Genomic DNA, 15,049 nt, shown 5'->3' with positions numbered 1-15,049 from the left:
TATCTGTAAAGCACTTTGTAACCTTGTTGGGAAAAGCGCTATATAAATAAATTCATTATCATTATCAACATACAATCCCCAGTGATGTTGAAGTGCAACAGGTGCAAGCCCTGAAACTGTACCTAATAACTTATACCTTGTATAAGACGCTAAAGGCAGTGTAACCTTGTCCTCCATTCTCTCTATAGAAAGATTATAGTGATTAAGCTCACACGGCAGCGATAAGTGAATACATTTTCCGGCAACATGATTTCAAGACAAACTTGGAATAATACAACATAATTCTGAGATTATTAAGGTTTATATGATTCATTTTCAAAGATATGTCTTTACTCTTTAAATATAGTGAATACATAGGTTAATAATGATGTAACTGTAACTGCCAGAACTGATGAGGTGAGATGTCATTGGCAACGGTATCAAAACTTCTATTTAAAATGTTTAATTATAGTTTGAACTGAACATTATCCAAAATTGCAGCCAGGACTGAGTGGAGTTTAAATTTAAAACACATTGTGGTGATTTTACATAAAACTATTTACTGTAAAATCTAACTAAACAAACCAATAAATAACTATACATTTGGGGAAACAAAAACACCACACACATTTATTTAATTATAATGAATGAAATGAGTGGCCTTCTTGACATTGCCCTGATCCCTTTCAGTGAGAGCTGCCCCTGATAAGTGAAAAGCTCATTATAGGGCCTGAGAAGATGTACTTACAGTAGATTAGCTTCAGGGCCTGCACACTGCTTGCACTGCACAAAGTCAAAGACCAATAGATGTGTACTGTGTGAATCTTGTTTTGGTGGAGGTAAGACACAAGGTACATTTCTTTGAGCACTGTGATATGGACCTGACCATTATATGCATAGGCTACACGAGAGACACCAAACAGAAAGCTTTCAGTTGATTACCAATTAACAAACTCACAAATACTGCAGACAGTTCACTTAGTCTTAAACCATGTGCATCCTTACGCTTATTGAAATAAATACCCTAAAGGCCTTAAAATGACTAAATGACTCCCTGAAACCTTACAGTGACTACACATTACAGATACATCATACATGCATTGCAGAAGCAATAGATATTTAGGCAGATATAGATATCATCATCATACCACTCTTTGCAGGCTCCTGTCGTACGGTGGAGAATCCAGCGGGCAAGTAAAGCAGCACAGGCCGGTCGGTGCAGGGTGGTGCAGGGGGGGTTATTCCAGTGCTGAAAGGCTCAGTGGTTCATCAGAAGGTCCGAACGGTAAAAGCTGTGTGCGATGTTCCTCCCTTCAGCAGAGGTGGAGCTTCAAGACACCAGGTCAGAAGCCAAGGAGCATGGCTCCTCCTTCACCTCTCTCTCCCTCCCTGCCTTTTACATGCCTCTTTAGAACTTTAACCTCCACCTCCTTGCCTCCCTCTCTCCCTCTCCCTCTCAATGTCAGTCTCCAAGGGGATAAATCAGAGCACACTGTGGAAAGGGTGGGGGAAATTGAGAACAGGTGGCATCTATGAAACAATTCAAGACCAACATGTATGTACTTTAACTGTACAACTCCTTTTATTTTTGCCCCACTGGCATCAACAATAGAAAATAGAACAATGGCAACGTCAGTCAGTTTGATTGGTTGACAAGATATCTTATCGATACTGCATGCAATGCATCTTTATGCATCCTAAAGGATGAACCTTCCTAATTTTGCTAACCCCCATGGCCTTTCCTGTAGTGCCTGCAGCCACGTCAACTTTGCATGCAAATTATCTCTGTTTGAGCCTCGATCACCTTGCCCTGTGAGACAAGCTTTAGCAAGCCCCTGATGTTGAACTCATCTAAATCTATTTGGCTTTAAAGTTCAATAGCAATTGAACATCACAATCGGATGTTTGGGCAGCAAAAAGTAATAGAATGATTGTTGGGTTGTCAGCAACTTGTCACCACTTAACAAAAAGTGGAGTCAGCCCGGCTGCGGATCGAAGGTTTCATTGATTATGGCTGCTGACTGTTGTTACCGTTATTATTGTTGTTACTGTGCAGTGTGCATTTATTTGTGTCTCCCTCTGTTTTTCTCTCTCTCTCAACCTAACCTGAGAGAAATGCATTGTACGCATTCTCCAGATCCAGCAGAAAATAGCAAATAATGGACGATACCCACTCATATTCAAAATAAAAGGGAGCACTTACATGTTACAACCACCTGAAAGAAAGTGTCCCAGATGCACTCCATAACAAGGCACTCACACAGACCGAAACTCTAGAGAGATGCCCCCTCAGCCAGCTGGCCCTGTAACTCTGTGCACAAACACAAACAGAGACACTAGATAGAAAACTCATTGGATTAAGCCAAATGATAAAACAGCAAAAGGAAAGCTATCTGACACATTGGAAAGAAGCATCCAAAAAGCAAAGTAAACTAGTGAACACAGTCTTGCGATCGTGAAAAGCTGTCATAGGCAGACCTGTCTCCCTAGAGAAGACAGACTATGCACCCACTGCAAACTAAATTAAGTGGAAACCAAGCTACATTTCCTAACGGTCTGTCCACTGTACTAAGACATCAGAGACACATACTTCCCACAGATTACAATCTTCCAAGGAGTTTGAAAACATGGCTAATGACAAAAACCTCCCATATCTGCTGGGCGAAGTACAACAATGTGCAAACAGCAGCAGGATTTGTGAGCTGCTGTGACAGGATATCAAATGGAACACAACCTTAAAGAATACTAATCATTCTGGGTATCTGCATCGAGTGACCTCGGTACATAGAAATCGATCTATTGGATACTCTCACTTTCAATTACATTTTGTTTTGATTGTCCTTTGAATTGAATTGAATATCTACCATGTTGATGACATAATGTGTATATGAAGTATAAAACCCTACACACGGTACACTCGTCTGTGTTAATGTATCCATTTGTACATGCTCAGGGTTTAATAATAATAATAATAGCTTGAATTTATATAGCGCCTTTCATGAACCCAAGGACGCTTTACAAAATTACCAACAACAATCAAAGACTATATGCCATAAGCCTGAGAAAATAAGTGTCTTTTCAAGGCAGCCTTAAAAGAGTCCAGTGTTGGAGCATGGCGAATCTCTATTGGAAGAGAGTTCCACAGGGTGGGGGCTGCCACACTGAACGCTCTGTCCCCGAAGGTTCGCTTTCGGGTTTAATTAACACTTAGGATGTTACAGTGTGAGTTTATGTTGTCAGATGTGTGACTCGTCGGTGGCTGTTTGACCCGAGTAGGAGATCTGGATTGGGGGGTGTGGTCACTGTGGTGGCTGCTATAATAGGACTTACAGTATATGTGCTGTCCTCAACTGGATAAGGTTGTTATAATCACCCAAGTCAACCGAGCGCTCCTTCTGTGTAGCATATAACTGTGACATTGCATGTATACCTTGAAGTCAAACAAATCTACTGTCATGGAGAAGAAAAAAATGAACAAAACAAAAAACACAATCTATCTAACATTCGCTAGGTGTTTCAAAGAGGGTGTTCAGTAATTTACATTACTGTGGCCAGGCTGTTTAGACAAGAGAAATTAGCTGACAGTTGTATTATTTATTACCTTACCTAATGTTCATTAGACAGGGTATACTGAATTATTAATAAAATAGAAGAAAAAAAAGATTTCTTCAAAGCTACTTGTATCAATACTGGAGGAGATCAAACCTATTTGCACTGATGCACAATCATTATTTGAGTCATTAATCAATCAATTAATTTGAGAAAAACGTACCAATTGCATTACACTCAGAGAAGGTTAGATGTGATTTGTCACAAGGATATTCATGTAACTGTGTGAAGGTAAGGTTAGCAGCAGCAGCTTAATGCCGCCCTAAAGCCTCCGCTAACTAAAGTGTACTATATATATCTACATGGTTAATGGGCTTGAGAAACCAAGGCAGGTTGAAGGAGAACGCATGCAGGCTCATGAATGGGTGCTTGAATTTAGATGGCTTTTCCCAGCAATTCACTTTTTTTTTTTACAGTGGTACTGATGATATATAAATATTTCTTTCTTTCGCATTATTTCTTTGGTTGCTTCCTTTTCTTTCAAATTATTTTGCTCATACTGATTTGTTATTTTGTATTTTCATTTATTAGTTAGCCTAATAACATTGATGACATGACATTGTTTTGAAACATTATCCACATTCAACCTGGCATCCCTATTTTGGACACTGTATGATGCAGTATGAGTTAAGATTTCATCAGCAGGGCGTGATTATAAAGTTTTTATTTTATCTCCACCACTCCAGTGTTTTTGCCCTCGTAGAATAAGAACATTTGACCAACTCCTCTCCTCTCCATGCGCATCCACAGCTGAATGGGCAGAGGCTTGGCACCAGCAATGTGTCGATACATTTCCCACAAAGTAAAACAGAAATTACTTCATCCATTTCTCCGCTGAAATTTCTTATTTGTTAAAAGGTGAAAGAATTTCAACTCCAGAGGGAGTTGGAGTTAAATAAGTTGGTTAAAAATGAATAAATTATATATGGTTATTGGTTAGACATTACATTCTTAACATTCTTTTTTAGATGCACACTGGATTTCACCGACTTTATTAAACTTCTGTAAATAATGATCTCTTACTGTACCTTTGATTATGTTTTGTTTATAACCTCTTGATCAGTTTATTGCTCAAAACGAATAAAATAAATCATGTTGCCATTGTTAATGTTATTGTCAGCTAGTTTGGAAGCCAACAGATTGGTAGGTATTCACCCTTGCTTTGAGTTGCTACTGTTGCTTAGTGGATTGGATCCACTAAAACAACACATATTGGCCATTTTTACACTTTATTAATTTTACACTAGGTGTTAGGGAACTCAGTTGCGGGTTGAAGATCCAAAAGCAACTGCCAACAGCTTGGCATGATATGGGGCAGTATCTCTCTCACAGGCAAGACAGAACTTGAGGTTGTCACCATTGAAAGAAATCTCAAATGCAGTGAGATATCGGGATGAGATTCTGGAGCCAGTGGTGATCCCATATCTTCAGAATCTGGGACCTAACACCATCCTCCAGGATGACAACGCTCACCCCTACAGAGCCAGGATCATCACAGAGTAGCCTACCTCCAGAATTTGGGAGTGGAGGATGGGATGGCTTGCCGTGAGTCCAGACCTCAACCAATTTGAACACTTGTGGGATCAGTTTGGACGACAACCACATTGGATGACTTTCAACAAAACATGGTTGAGGAATGGGATGCCATCCCACAACAAAATGTGGCTAGGTTTGGTGACCAGCATGATCCACTAAGCAACTCGAAGCAAGGGTTGAATACCAACCATTTGGGCACTTCTTTTGGATATATATATATATATATATATATATATATATATATAATCACTTTGATTATTTCATTAATCAAAAGATGATAAAAGAAAATAATCAATAATTGTAGCCCTACCAATGAGTCAACATGCCTAGCAGTGTTCAGCCTGTGTCCAAATGACTGAAAAGGGACTAAACTCTTAGCTAAGAAATAACAACCAACAGCTCCACCTAGTGGTGCAAAAACATTATTTTAATTTTTGGTCCATCCACGTTCTAGTCTAGTATACAATACCAGTAGTGAACAGTTTTTCCATTGTTATTGTAACATATACTGACCTTTCCGTACATGAAGATGCAACAAATATTATTGGCACCCTGGATTTCCCAATCCACGTTAAGAAAACAAACCAAACTACAAATCAACTGTCACAAACATGTCAGTTATGATGAAGCACTACAAGCCCTCGTAGTACAGTACATTGAGGAGGTACGTTCCTATTCCATTTCATGACTCCTTTTGAGTCAGGCACTTTACACAACAGATGAACAACTATTTGTAGTTGGAAAGGGGGAAGTTGTCAGGATGATGATCAACCTATCCTCATGAAAACTACCAAACTACGACCCTTTCTGACAACATTGAAAAACAATCCGTTTAACTTTGTTTTGGGTAAACATTGTGGAATAGAAAAGTGTTTAATAGACCTAGCAATTGTATTTCCATTAAAACCGGGAAAGTGTTATTTTTAGATTTTTGCGTTGGCTATTCAAAATTAACAGATGTACATCTGCTATTTTTAAACATTTTCGAAAATTCTTGAAAGTGTTTGAATTTATTTTTTTGAATTACAAAAAAGTTTGATAACTACTGGTTTAGAAGGCATTTGTAGAATCGGCCTCAGGTCTTAATGGGTTAAGAGTCTGACACCACATTGTGAGTGTTATCAGGAGTCATGTGACACTGTAAAGCATCCTGCCTAAGGGGCTCACGGGTAAAGGGATAGTTCAGATTTTTTTTTACTTAAGCTGTATGAAATACTTGAAATACTATTAATATAGTGGTTGCAACTGAATTAATTAATTGCCCGAGTCCCGTGGTGGGAGTTCTGATCTGGTTTTGGTGAAATATGAAGTAGTTCCGGACATTTTGTGGGGGGCACAGGGGGCCATGCATTAAAACTAACGTCATTTGTATTGTTGACCTATTTCTAAAATATTAGTGCAACTTTCGTTCATTTTTTACCCCTCAATCACACAGAACTATGTATTTTGTGTCCATATCACTACGCCCAAAAAATAGTTCCATGTGATAGAGGGGTCAAAGTTGAACGAAAGTTGCGCTAATATTTTAGAAATAGGTCAACAATATAAATGACGTTAGTTTTGTGAATTAATTTACTTTTACTGCGTGGCCCCTGTGACCAAAACCAGAGCAGAACTCCCACCACGGGACTCGGACCATCAATTAATACAGTTGCAACCACTATATTAATGGAAACTATTTCATACAGCATAATATATTAATTAGAAAAATCTGAACTATCCCTTTAAAGCACGTGAGAAAAGATCATGTGATGACTCTTGACATCAAACACAAATAGTTAGACTGGTCTTATGACCTGGCCTGAAATTTGGACTTTCACTCACTTTTAAGGTCCATAATATAAATTAATAAGACCAGTCCCATGATCTTATTTGAAATAATGTCAATGGCAATTGATTCTGTTTAAGAGTTAACCACTTGAACACTATATGAACCTATTCAGGGAATGACATAATGGGCCAACATTTGGAGAAAACAACAGACCTACACCTCACAGCGTGCGTGGAGCTTGTAGATCCGATTCTTTTCGGCAAAGAGACTTTGTGTAGAAGGAGAAAATGAGGGGACAATGTGTAGAGTAGACCCTGGGAGAGTCTGGTCAATAAAGTATAGGTTTTAAGTGGTTAAATGCATCGTTTGGCTGAACACTGCGGTGAAAATGTACTCATTTCTGAGTCCCGTACACGTCTCTACATTATGCAACAATGGTTCTTCATATGTGAGAAACTAAATTGTTATTTTAGCCGCACTACATCAATGACTTCCCACCCTGGCTTTTTTTTAATTCCACCTGATCTCAGCACTTGGCCTTCTTGCCGTAGCTGTCCACCACATCTGGCGTGATGCTCTCGTCCTCCTCTGTGTCTTCAATGAGGGTCTTACCGACCAGCGTGAAGATGTCCTCCGGCGGGACACCCTTGGGCTCGGCCACCTTCACTGCCAGCATGTCCAGAGTCAGGACAGTTTTTTTGGGGATATGAACCTTGGCAACAATAGACTTCCCCAGCTGGGGGGAGAGGGGGGGAGAGAGAGAGAGAGAGAGAGAGAGAGAAAGAGAGAGAAATGTTTTAATTTTAAGGTATTATTTACTGTAGATGCCATTGAACTCTTATTGGTCTGTGATCTCTAAAAAGAAAAGAATACTGTACAGAACTGAAAAGAGAAATTTCACTATTAAATTGGGACGTTTTAACAGATCTTCCAATCCTTTACCTTATCATGACATGGCTTCTCACAGGGGAGCATGGTTTTGACACCAGTCCCCAGGGCTCTCTCCACCAATCGGATGGATCGGACCAGTTCTGTCAGCTCTGCAGGCTCCAAGGAGGCTGCGTGGTCACTTCCTTTCCACGTCTTGTCTAAGGTCACGTGGCGCTCGATGACCTTTGCCCCCAGAGCTACGGCGGCCACTGAGATACTAATCCCAGACTCATGGCCAGAATATCCGATGGGAATATCGGGAAACTCCTTCTGGTACTCCTGGATATGAAGAGTGGAGGGAGACGTGTGTTATGATACTTTTCCACACTGGAAAGTTTAGCTGTTGAAAATATGCATGTCTAACCAAAGATGATATCTCACCACTTTTTGTGAGAGGCCTCAATTTATTTTATCATTCATTCAACTCCTACGTTGTATAAATACATAAAAATAAATACAATACTACCTAGTGACTGACATTTGAACTGTTCTTAAGGCGTGTCGGGAGGAAAAACTGCTGAATAAATTAAATTAATAATGAAGTGCTTTCATCCCTCCATAAGGGGCCGTTCAAATTGGAGAACGTTTTCGGCTTGAATACCAAGACCCGACTCTCTCTGTATTTTGTGTATAGTGTTCAGGGATGCTTGCGGAACATGGGCTCCGCCTCGTTCGTGACCGCGTCACTGTCGTGCCAATATAATCACAGTAAAGCACACCCTTGTGTAATATTGCTTAATTGTATTGTGTTCTGTCGTCTTTACCGCGATGACTCGGAGGTTGACGTCCTCTGCTTCCAGAGGGTAGGCACTGGTGCACTGCAGGATGGTGAAGTTTTTGTTGTGCTCCTTCACCGTCTGGTAGACCCGACGCATGGTGTCCATGGACTGCATTCCACTGGATACCACCATGGGACGGCCTGGCACACAGACAAGAGTTATGTGGCAATGCCTGATTGATAGAATGTACTTACAGAGCCAGAGAGAACCGCATTTCTAGTCCAAACTCCCAAAATCTAACCCCAACACTGAAAGTGCAGTTCTCCGTGGGAACTCAGCATTGAGCTGATGAAAATGCATCAACCACAGAAGTGCTGCATTTATGGTTTGAATGTGGTCGGAGGCTTGAGCTGCATGTTGTTCAGTCTCTCTGTCCTCAGCTTCCTGTCTCTCTACACTCTGCTAAATGAAGAAAGGACAAAGAAACAGCCTAAAGAAATCACCTGAAAACAAGGATTATAAGAAAGTTGTAAAAACTGTAGGGTGACACAGCTCTGACACCGACATGGGAAGTGGGTCCAAGGAAATTAATAGATGATAATAATAAAATCACACAACCAGCTTGTGGAAGCTGTGTCAATAATGTTGCAAAATATCTTTGAAATATAGTATGAATACACAGTGTGCTAAAACGAGGCAATCAAAACGAGGAAAATCAAAATGCTTTACATAAAAACATAAAAAGTATTTATATAAAAGTATTCAACCCTATGAGGTTTTGTCTCCTCACCTTTCTTGGCTGTCTTCTCCAGTAAAGGGAAATTGTTGGTGTCCCCAGAGCCCACTTTGAAGAAAGGAACCTTCAGCCCATGGAGAAACTCCACAGCCATCTGAGAAAAGCAACACTTTAAGGTCATTCCTCCTGAACCAGTATCCCAATTTCTATGAATGTGGAAGTTTGAGGTCACACAACCTCATTGGCTAACCACCCACCAGATCCTTATCTTGACCTTAACCTCGAACATAACTATCTCCATCCCAATGTCTAAGCAAAACCATTTTAACTTTATATTTAAGCTGTTTCCATGTCAACTTGTGACTGTCACTCGTAGTAAGTCACACACACGCACGTGCACACATAAATTCACTCCTGTATTGGCAATAACAGGAGACATGGGATGGGAGCCGTTTGACATAAGCTGGAGAGTTTCCAGGAAAATGTTCAACTGGGATGAATCGGTAAAAGGTGCATGGGCAAATGCAGTCCTTGAGCAAGACTCTGAACCCCAAATTGCTCCCGAAGTGCAGGTTGGTGCCTTGCATGGTTTCCTCCGCCATCAGTGTGTGAATGTGTGTACAGATGGGTGAATGTAAATCTAAGTAAAGTGCTTTGGATAAAAGCACTATATAAATGCACCATTTACACTTCATAGCTTATATCAGAACAAATGGTCACATGATATATTGCATAAACCAAAGCTGAGAACATTTGTTATGATAAAGGCTGTTATGCTAGTGAAAAGTATGTGCTCCTTTATCCAAAAGACAAAGATCTCTAGTATGTGCCCAACTCCGTTCATCTTGCCCCTGCACCTTGAGACTGGTAGGTAGAGAGGAGTAATAGAAGAAGAGCAGATTTGCACGTACTGTGATATAAACTATATTGAGAATTGGTTCAACTTTATTCTATACTGCCCTTTTTAATCACAAATTGCATAACAAATTGTTAAGTAGGTGTGGAGCCCTGGATCCGATATGGTTAAGCAGAGAGACTGGTGTGGATTTTCAAACATAAGATATTCACACTTACAGAATACTTGGGACAAACGGAAAATTAAACATATGAGATATGATTATTGAGTATTAACCAAATATTTTCTTTTTGTGTAGTTTCTGTGTTCAGGAAGTTAATGTAATATTCTTTATTTATGTTTTTGGTATTATAATCCCGTAAGGGGTGGGTCTTTATGACAAGACACACAAATAAAAATGCATTAATTAATTCACACGCACACACGTCAGTCTGTCGGCTAGTCGCAACTCGCAAGTCACGTCACCTCTAATTTAATTAATGAATCCAGGACCATTATCCATTCTCTTTTGGACTGCTTCAGGACATCTGACAATAACCTATGCCTATACAGACTACAGTACAGGTCACACAATGGACCATTGACATGGAGCCAGATTCCAGCCAGGGTCTTTCATTCCTATGTTTATTCAGCTGTTCAGACTGAACGAGTCTGGCAGCTTTTTTTTAGCTTGGTAAAAGGCGCGAATGGGGAAGCCAATTTATCTATTGTCATCGTAGGAGTAGCAGATTTTTTTCTCACCCCCATCTTTCAGCAGCTAGGCTGGGCAGGAGCAACATTCCTAACGGCCGCTACACTTCTGAGTGCAAGAATGATAACAGTTCATGCCCTTGAAATGTCATGAGACGGTGTTACTGCAGCATGACTCCTCCTCTCTATCTCCCTGCTCCACATTCCCTGACCTCGTCTACGGCTCCTTAAGTAAAACAGAAAATAAATGCCATTACCTCATCCATTCCTGAGGCGGTGAAGAAGATGCCAACCTCCTTGGCATACTTCTGCAGCTCCCTGTACTGCTCATGGCTGAACTCCAGATGGCGCTTGTGCTCTCCGTAGGTTTTGCCCCAGGAGTGCTTGGAGGTGTAAGGCCGCTCCAAGGCTTGTTTGTTGAACTTGTGGTCCAGCTCGCTCTTCTGGAACTTGGCACAGTCGGCACCGCAGTCCTGTACAGGTGGATGAGAAAGGATGACAGAGAAAGAGAATTACAGCTGTACAGAAAACCAGTGAAGGAGCTGGAAGCATTGCATTGTTGTAATACATTTTTATGTTACTAAACAAACATACAAATTTGTGAAAGGATTTATAGGTGTTTATTAGCCGCAATTTGCAACGCTAGATTTTTTTATAATGGGATGAATCTAGAGTTGCAATACCCTCCATTGACTCCCCACTCATCCAATTTGGTTTGCGATCTGCTTGTCTTAAACGACGTTAAACTCACCAACATTGCAGCTGTAGTCCAAGCTTGAATTATCCTCTTTCAATCTGCCGAGCTTGTTTTTCATACAAATCCACCGTAGAGATGTTATGAGCTACTTTCTGTCAAGACATCCTCTGCAGGTGATTATTTTTCTAAGTGTTGCAGTTTGGAAGCACTCGTTTTTGTTAACGGGTCGCGCTGCTGCCTCCTGCATTATGTGCAAATTCGAAACAGGTGGTACGCAGAGCCGTTCAGTGACATACGACGAGTGCTTCCAAACTCCAGCACTCCACTCCAGAAAAAGAATCACCTGCACAGAATTTCTTGACAGAAAGTAGCTTATAACATGTTTACGGTGGATTTTTATGAAAAACAAGCTCGGCAGATTGAAAGAGGATAATTCAAGCTTGGACTACAGCTGCAATGTTGGTGAGTTTAACGTCGTTTAAGACAAGCAGATCGCAAACCAAATTGGATGAGTGGGGAGTCAATGGAGGGTATTGCAACTCTAGATTCATCCCATTGTAAAAAAAATCTAGAGTTGCAAATTGCGGCTAGGTGTTTATTTGCACTTTTGAAAACAACAATCATAATAATAATCTAGCCCAGTGGTTCTATAGTTCCCAACCACTTGTGAAATATATGCTAGCATTAGCAATCAACCTTTTCCAGCCCAAGTTTGACTACAATTTCTAGGTTGTGCAGCCAAACTGTTGCAGTTCTGAAATCAACACACAGTTTAGGCTACTGCATAATCATGCATATCACCACTTGAGAGCTGCAGTCTTCAAAGGAGATTATGTTGTGCTTTTACACGAGTTATTTTCAACGCAAACACTCTTATGTTGTACTTGAGTGATATTTAAGTCAAGTAACAGTATTTCTACTTGAGTAGGAAAGTGAGTGAATACCAGCCTTGCTGATTGTTGCAGTAAACCTAAGAAATGGCATTAACTGTGTTCAGATTACTGTACCTTTGGCAGTGGTGAAAGTAATTAAAAAATCACACCCGTGTCATGTGAACTGTGTGGTGCAAGGTCTTATATAGCCTGATCAGTTGTGGTCTGACGTAATGCCAGTGACCATAGTAACCATAGTGCTCATTTTAGTGGGTCCCACGTACAGGTACACACACGTACAGGTACACACATACATAGACACATAGATACAGACAAAGCTGGTTGTTGTAGTGGTTTGCACCACTCAAAAATATAGTAGGCTACAATTTTGATGTACTTTTTGTATTTTTTTAGGTGTTTACATGACTGGAGGTTTTTTTACGCCTACTTGATACTATAGTTTCTTGTAATTGTATTACCGGTATTTATTAATGAAAAACACACATTATAACTCTGATAAGCCTAATTTGTAAAGCACATAAAATTCATTCAAATCAGACCCACGTTTACGTTTACCTGCTGCAACATTAAAGTGTTATAATCTGAATGCAATAATCTGATTCAGTGAAATGGGCCATTCTGCACAATGACAAATTATTTACATTTGGATGCCTGCCAATACATTTGCACGTTTCTCTCCAGTACAAATATGAAAGCAAGGTTTTACTAGTAGCCTAAACATAGTAGCTATAGTTATACTTATTATGTGGTATTTCTACGTTGACAAAAGATCCGAGATTCCGAGTGCTTGTTCTGAAATCTGTACCTTTGCCATCTTAATCATTTTCTTGGCTATCTCGATGTCTCCCTGGTGGTTCTGTCCGATCTCCGCTATGATGAAACACGGGTTGGACCCGCCGATCATCCTCCCAGGACACAGTTCAAACTTCAACGGCATTCTGACACTAGAGACAGATACACAGCTGCGACACGGAGAGAGATTAACAGTGAGGGAATGTAATAAAACAGCCTAAATGCTACTGTACTAATGTAACGTGGACAACGGGAGATACAGAAGGACTGTACTGTACGCAACTGCTGCCATACATCCAAATGCCGGAGGAAGCTGGAACGTTACGTAGAGCAAGCGCACAGCCGGGTTGGCTGGTTCGCTGTGCGTCATAAATGTAATTTCCACTTTGCAGTTTGCGTATCCGGACTAGAGCGGATACGGAAACAATCTGCGTGCGTGCGTGCGAAGATCGTTCAATAATCATTGCTCCATTTTGAGCATGATTTGATATGAAACAAAAGATTTGCCTCTGACTCAGAGGCAAATCTTTTGTTTCATATCAAATCATGCTCAAATGGACCATTATTAAAAAAAACTTATTTTTTACGGTCTATGTATCTATAAAAACATATGTTTTAAACTAAAGTAAGGTAGAATTGGATTTAACTTTGTTTTCAATACCGGTAGCATAGACATATAGGTGGGGGTGGGGGCCTATGGCTATGGGGAATCGAATGCCATCCTATTCTGATTTTGTTTTGGTTCTTTAAATTTACGGGTAGGCCTACTGCGCGGTGCCCAGTGGGCCTACTTGGAACGATGCAAATTGGAAATGAATGCCCCACCCAGTTATTATATCTGTGTCCCTTTTATGCCCATATATGGAGTTCTTTGTCAGGCATGCCCAAATATGGAGTCTATGCAGATGTCAGAACATCCAGCTCCACTGTCGTATGCAGTTCAAGATTTTCCATTATCGGCCTGGGCTCAGCGGTCCAGGCACCTTGGCCGGTAGTCAGAGTCTGGCAGTGTGCCGCGGGTTCGACTTCCGATCCTGACGGCCTTTACTGCATGTCACTCCCCCATCTCTCTCCCCCATTTCCTGTCAGTCTGTCCCTCTATAAAAATAAATATATAAAATAAAGGCGAAAGCCGCAAAAAACAAAACAAAACAGGATTGTCCATTATAGACTACACTACTCGAATGTCAAACTGCATAGAATATTCCCCTCTGTGTCACCTCTGTGTGAAAGATGCGTGTGTCGAATTTGAAATCGGTGGGGTTCTCGAGTTGTAATGTGGATTACAGACGTACGTACACACAGTTGGTACCTTTATACATTGTAGCTGTGGAGCTCAAGTGCACATTTTCAGCAATGCCCCGCACAGACAGACATGAAAACATGAGCTGACCAATACAGCCACAGCCTACCATTGTTGGCCACTGAGCAGCTCCACTAGAGCAGTTGGGGGTTCAGTGCCTTGCTCAAGGGCACTTCAGCAGGGTCGTGGAGGGGTGAGGAGGGTGACCAACCATTCACTTCCCTAGTTAGTAATAGTTAGTGCGCTCTAATCTTTAGGCCACCACTGCCCCATCTGAAATCAAATGTGAGGAAACTGCTTGAAACTCATACTGTATATTGTGAATCTATTGGTGAATGACTTTTTCAACCAACTTGATCTAAAAAATATGATCTGCTGTCAAATAATAATTACCTCAATTAAGATTGAGGCTACCATCACTTCTATTACACACCACCCATGTTACATTCTATTACATACCACATATGTTTGAAATTAAAAAGCATAGAATCCAGTAAGTAACCGATCTAAAGATAGCAGTGAGGAACATTAGGCCTAT

At 40.6% G+C, this 15,049-nt stretch overlaps 1 protein-coding gene across 1 annotated transcript; it reads right to left on the bottom strand.

Annotated features, from left to right (window-relative positions):
- Positions 1-5,530: 5,530 nt before the first annotated feature.
- On the bottom strand, positions 5,531-13,539 carry nansa (N-acetylneuraminic acid synthase a). The gene is made up of 6 exons (XM_079499807.1): positions 13,222-13,539; positions 11,084-11,299; positions 9,335-9,434; positions 8,590-8,744; positions 7,838-8,104; positions 5,531-7,631 (listed from the first exon to the last, which is right to left on the bottom strand). The coding sequence occupies exons 1-6, from the start codon at positions 13,351-13,353 to the stop codon at positions 7,422-7,424; spliced, it is 1,080 nt and encodes a 359-aa protein (XP_079355933.1). The 5' UTR covers positions 13,354-13,539; the 3' UTR covers positions 5,531-7,421.
- Positions 13,540-15,049: the final 1,510 nt, after the last annotated feature.

The sequence above is a fragment of the Electrona antarctica genome (assembly GCF_951216825.1).
Source record: "Electrona antarctica genome assembly, chromosome: 4".
NCBI lineage: Eukaryota > Metazoa > Chordata > Actinopteri > Myctophiformes > Myctophidae > Electrona > Electrona antarctica.
This window is presented reverse-complemented; position numbering and strand designations above follow the sequence as displayed.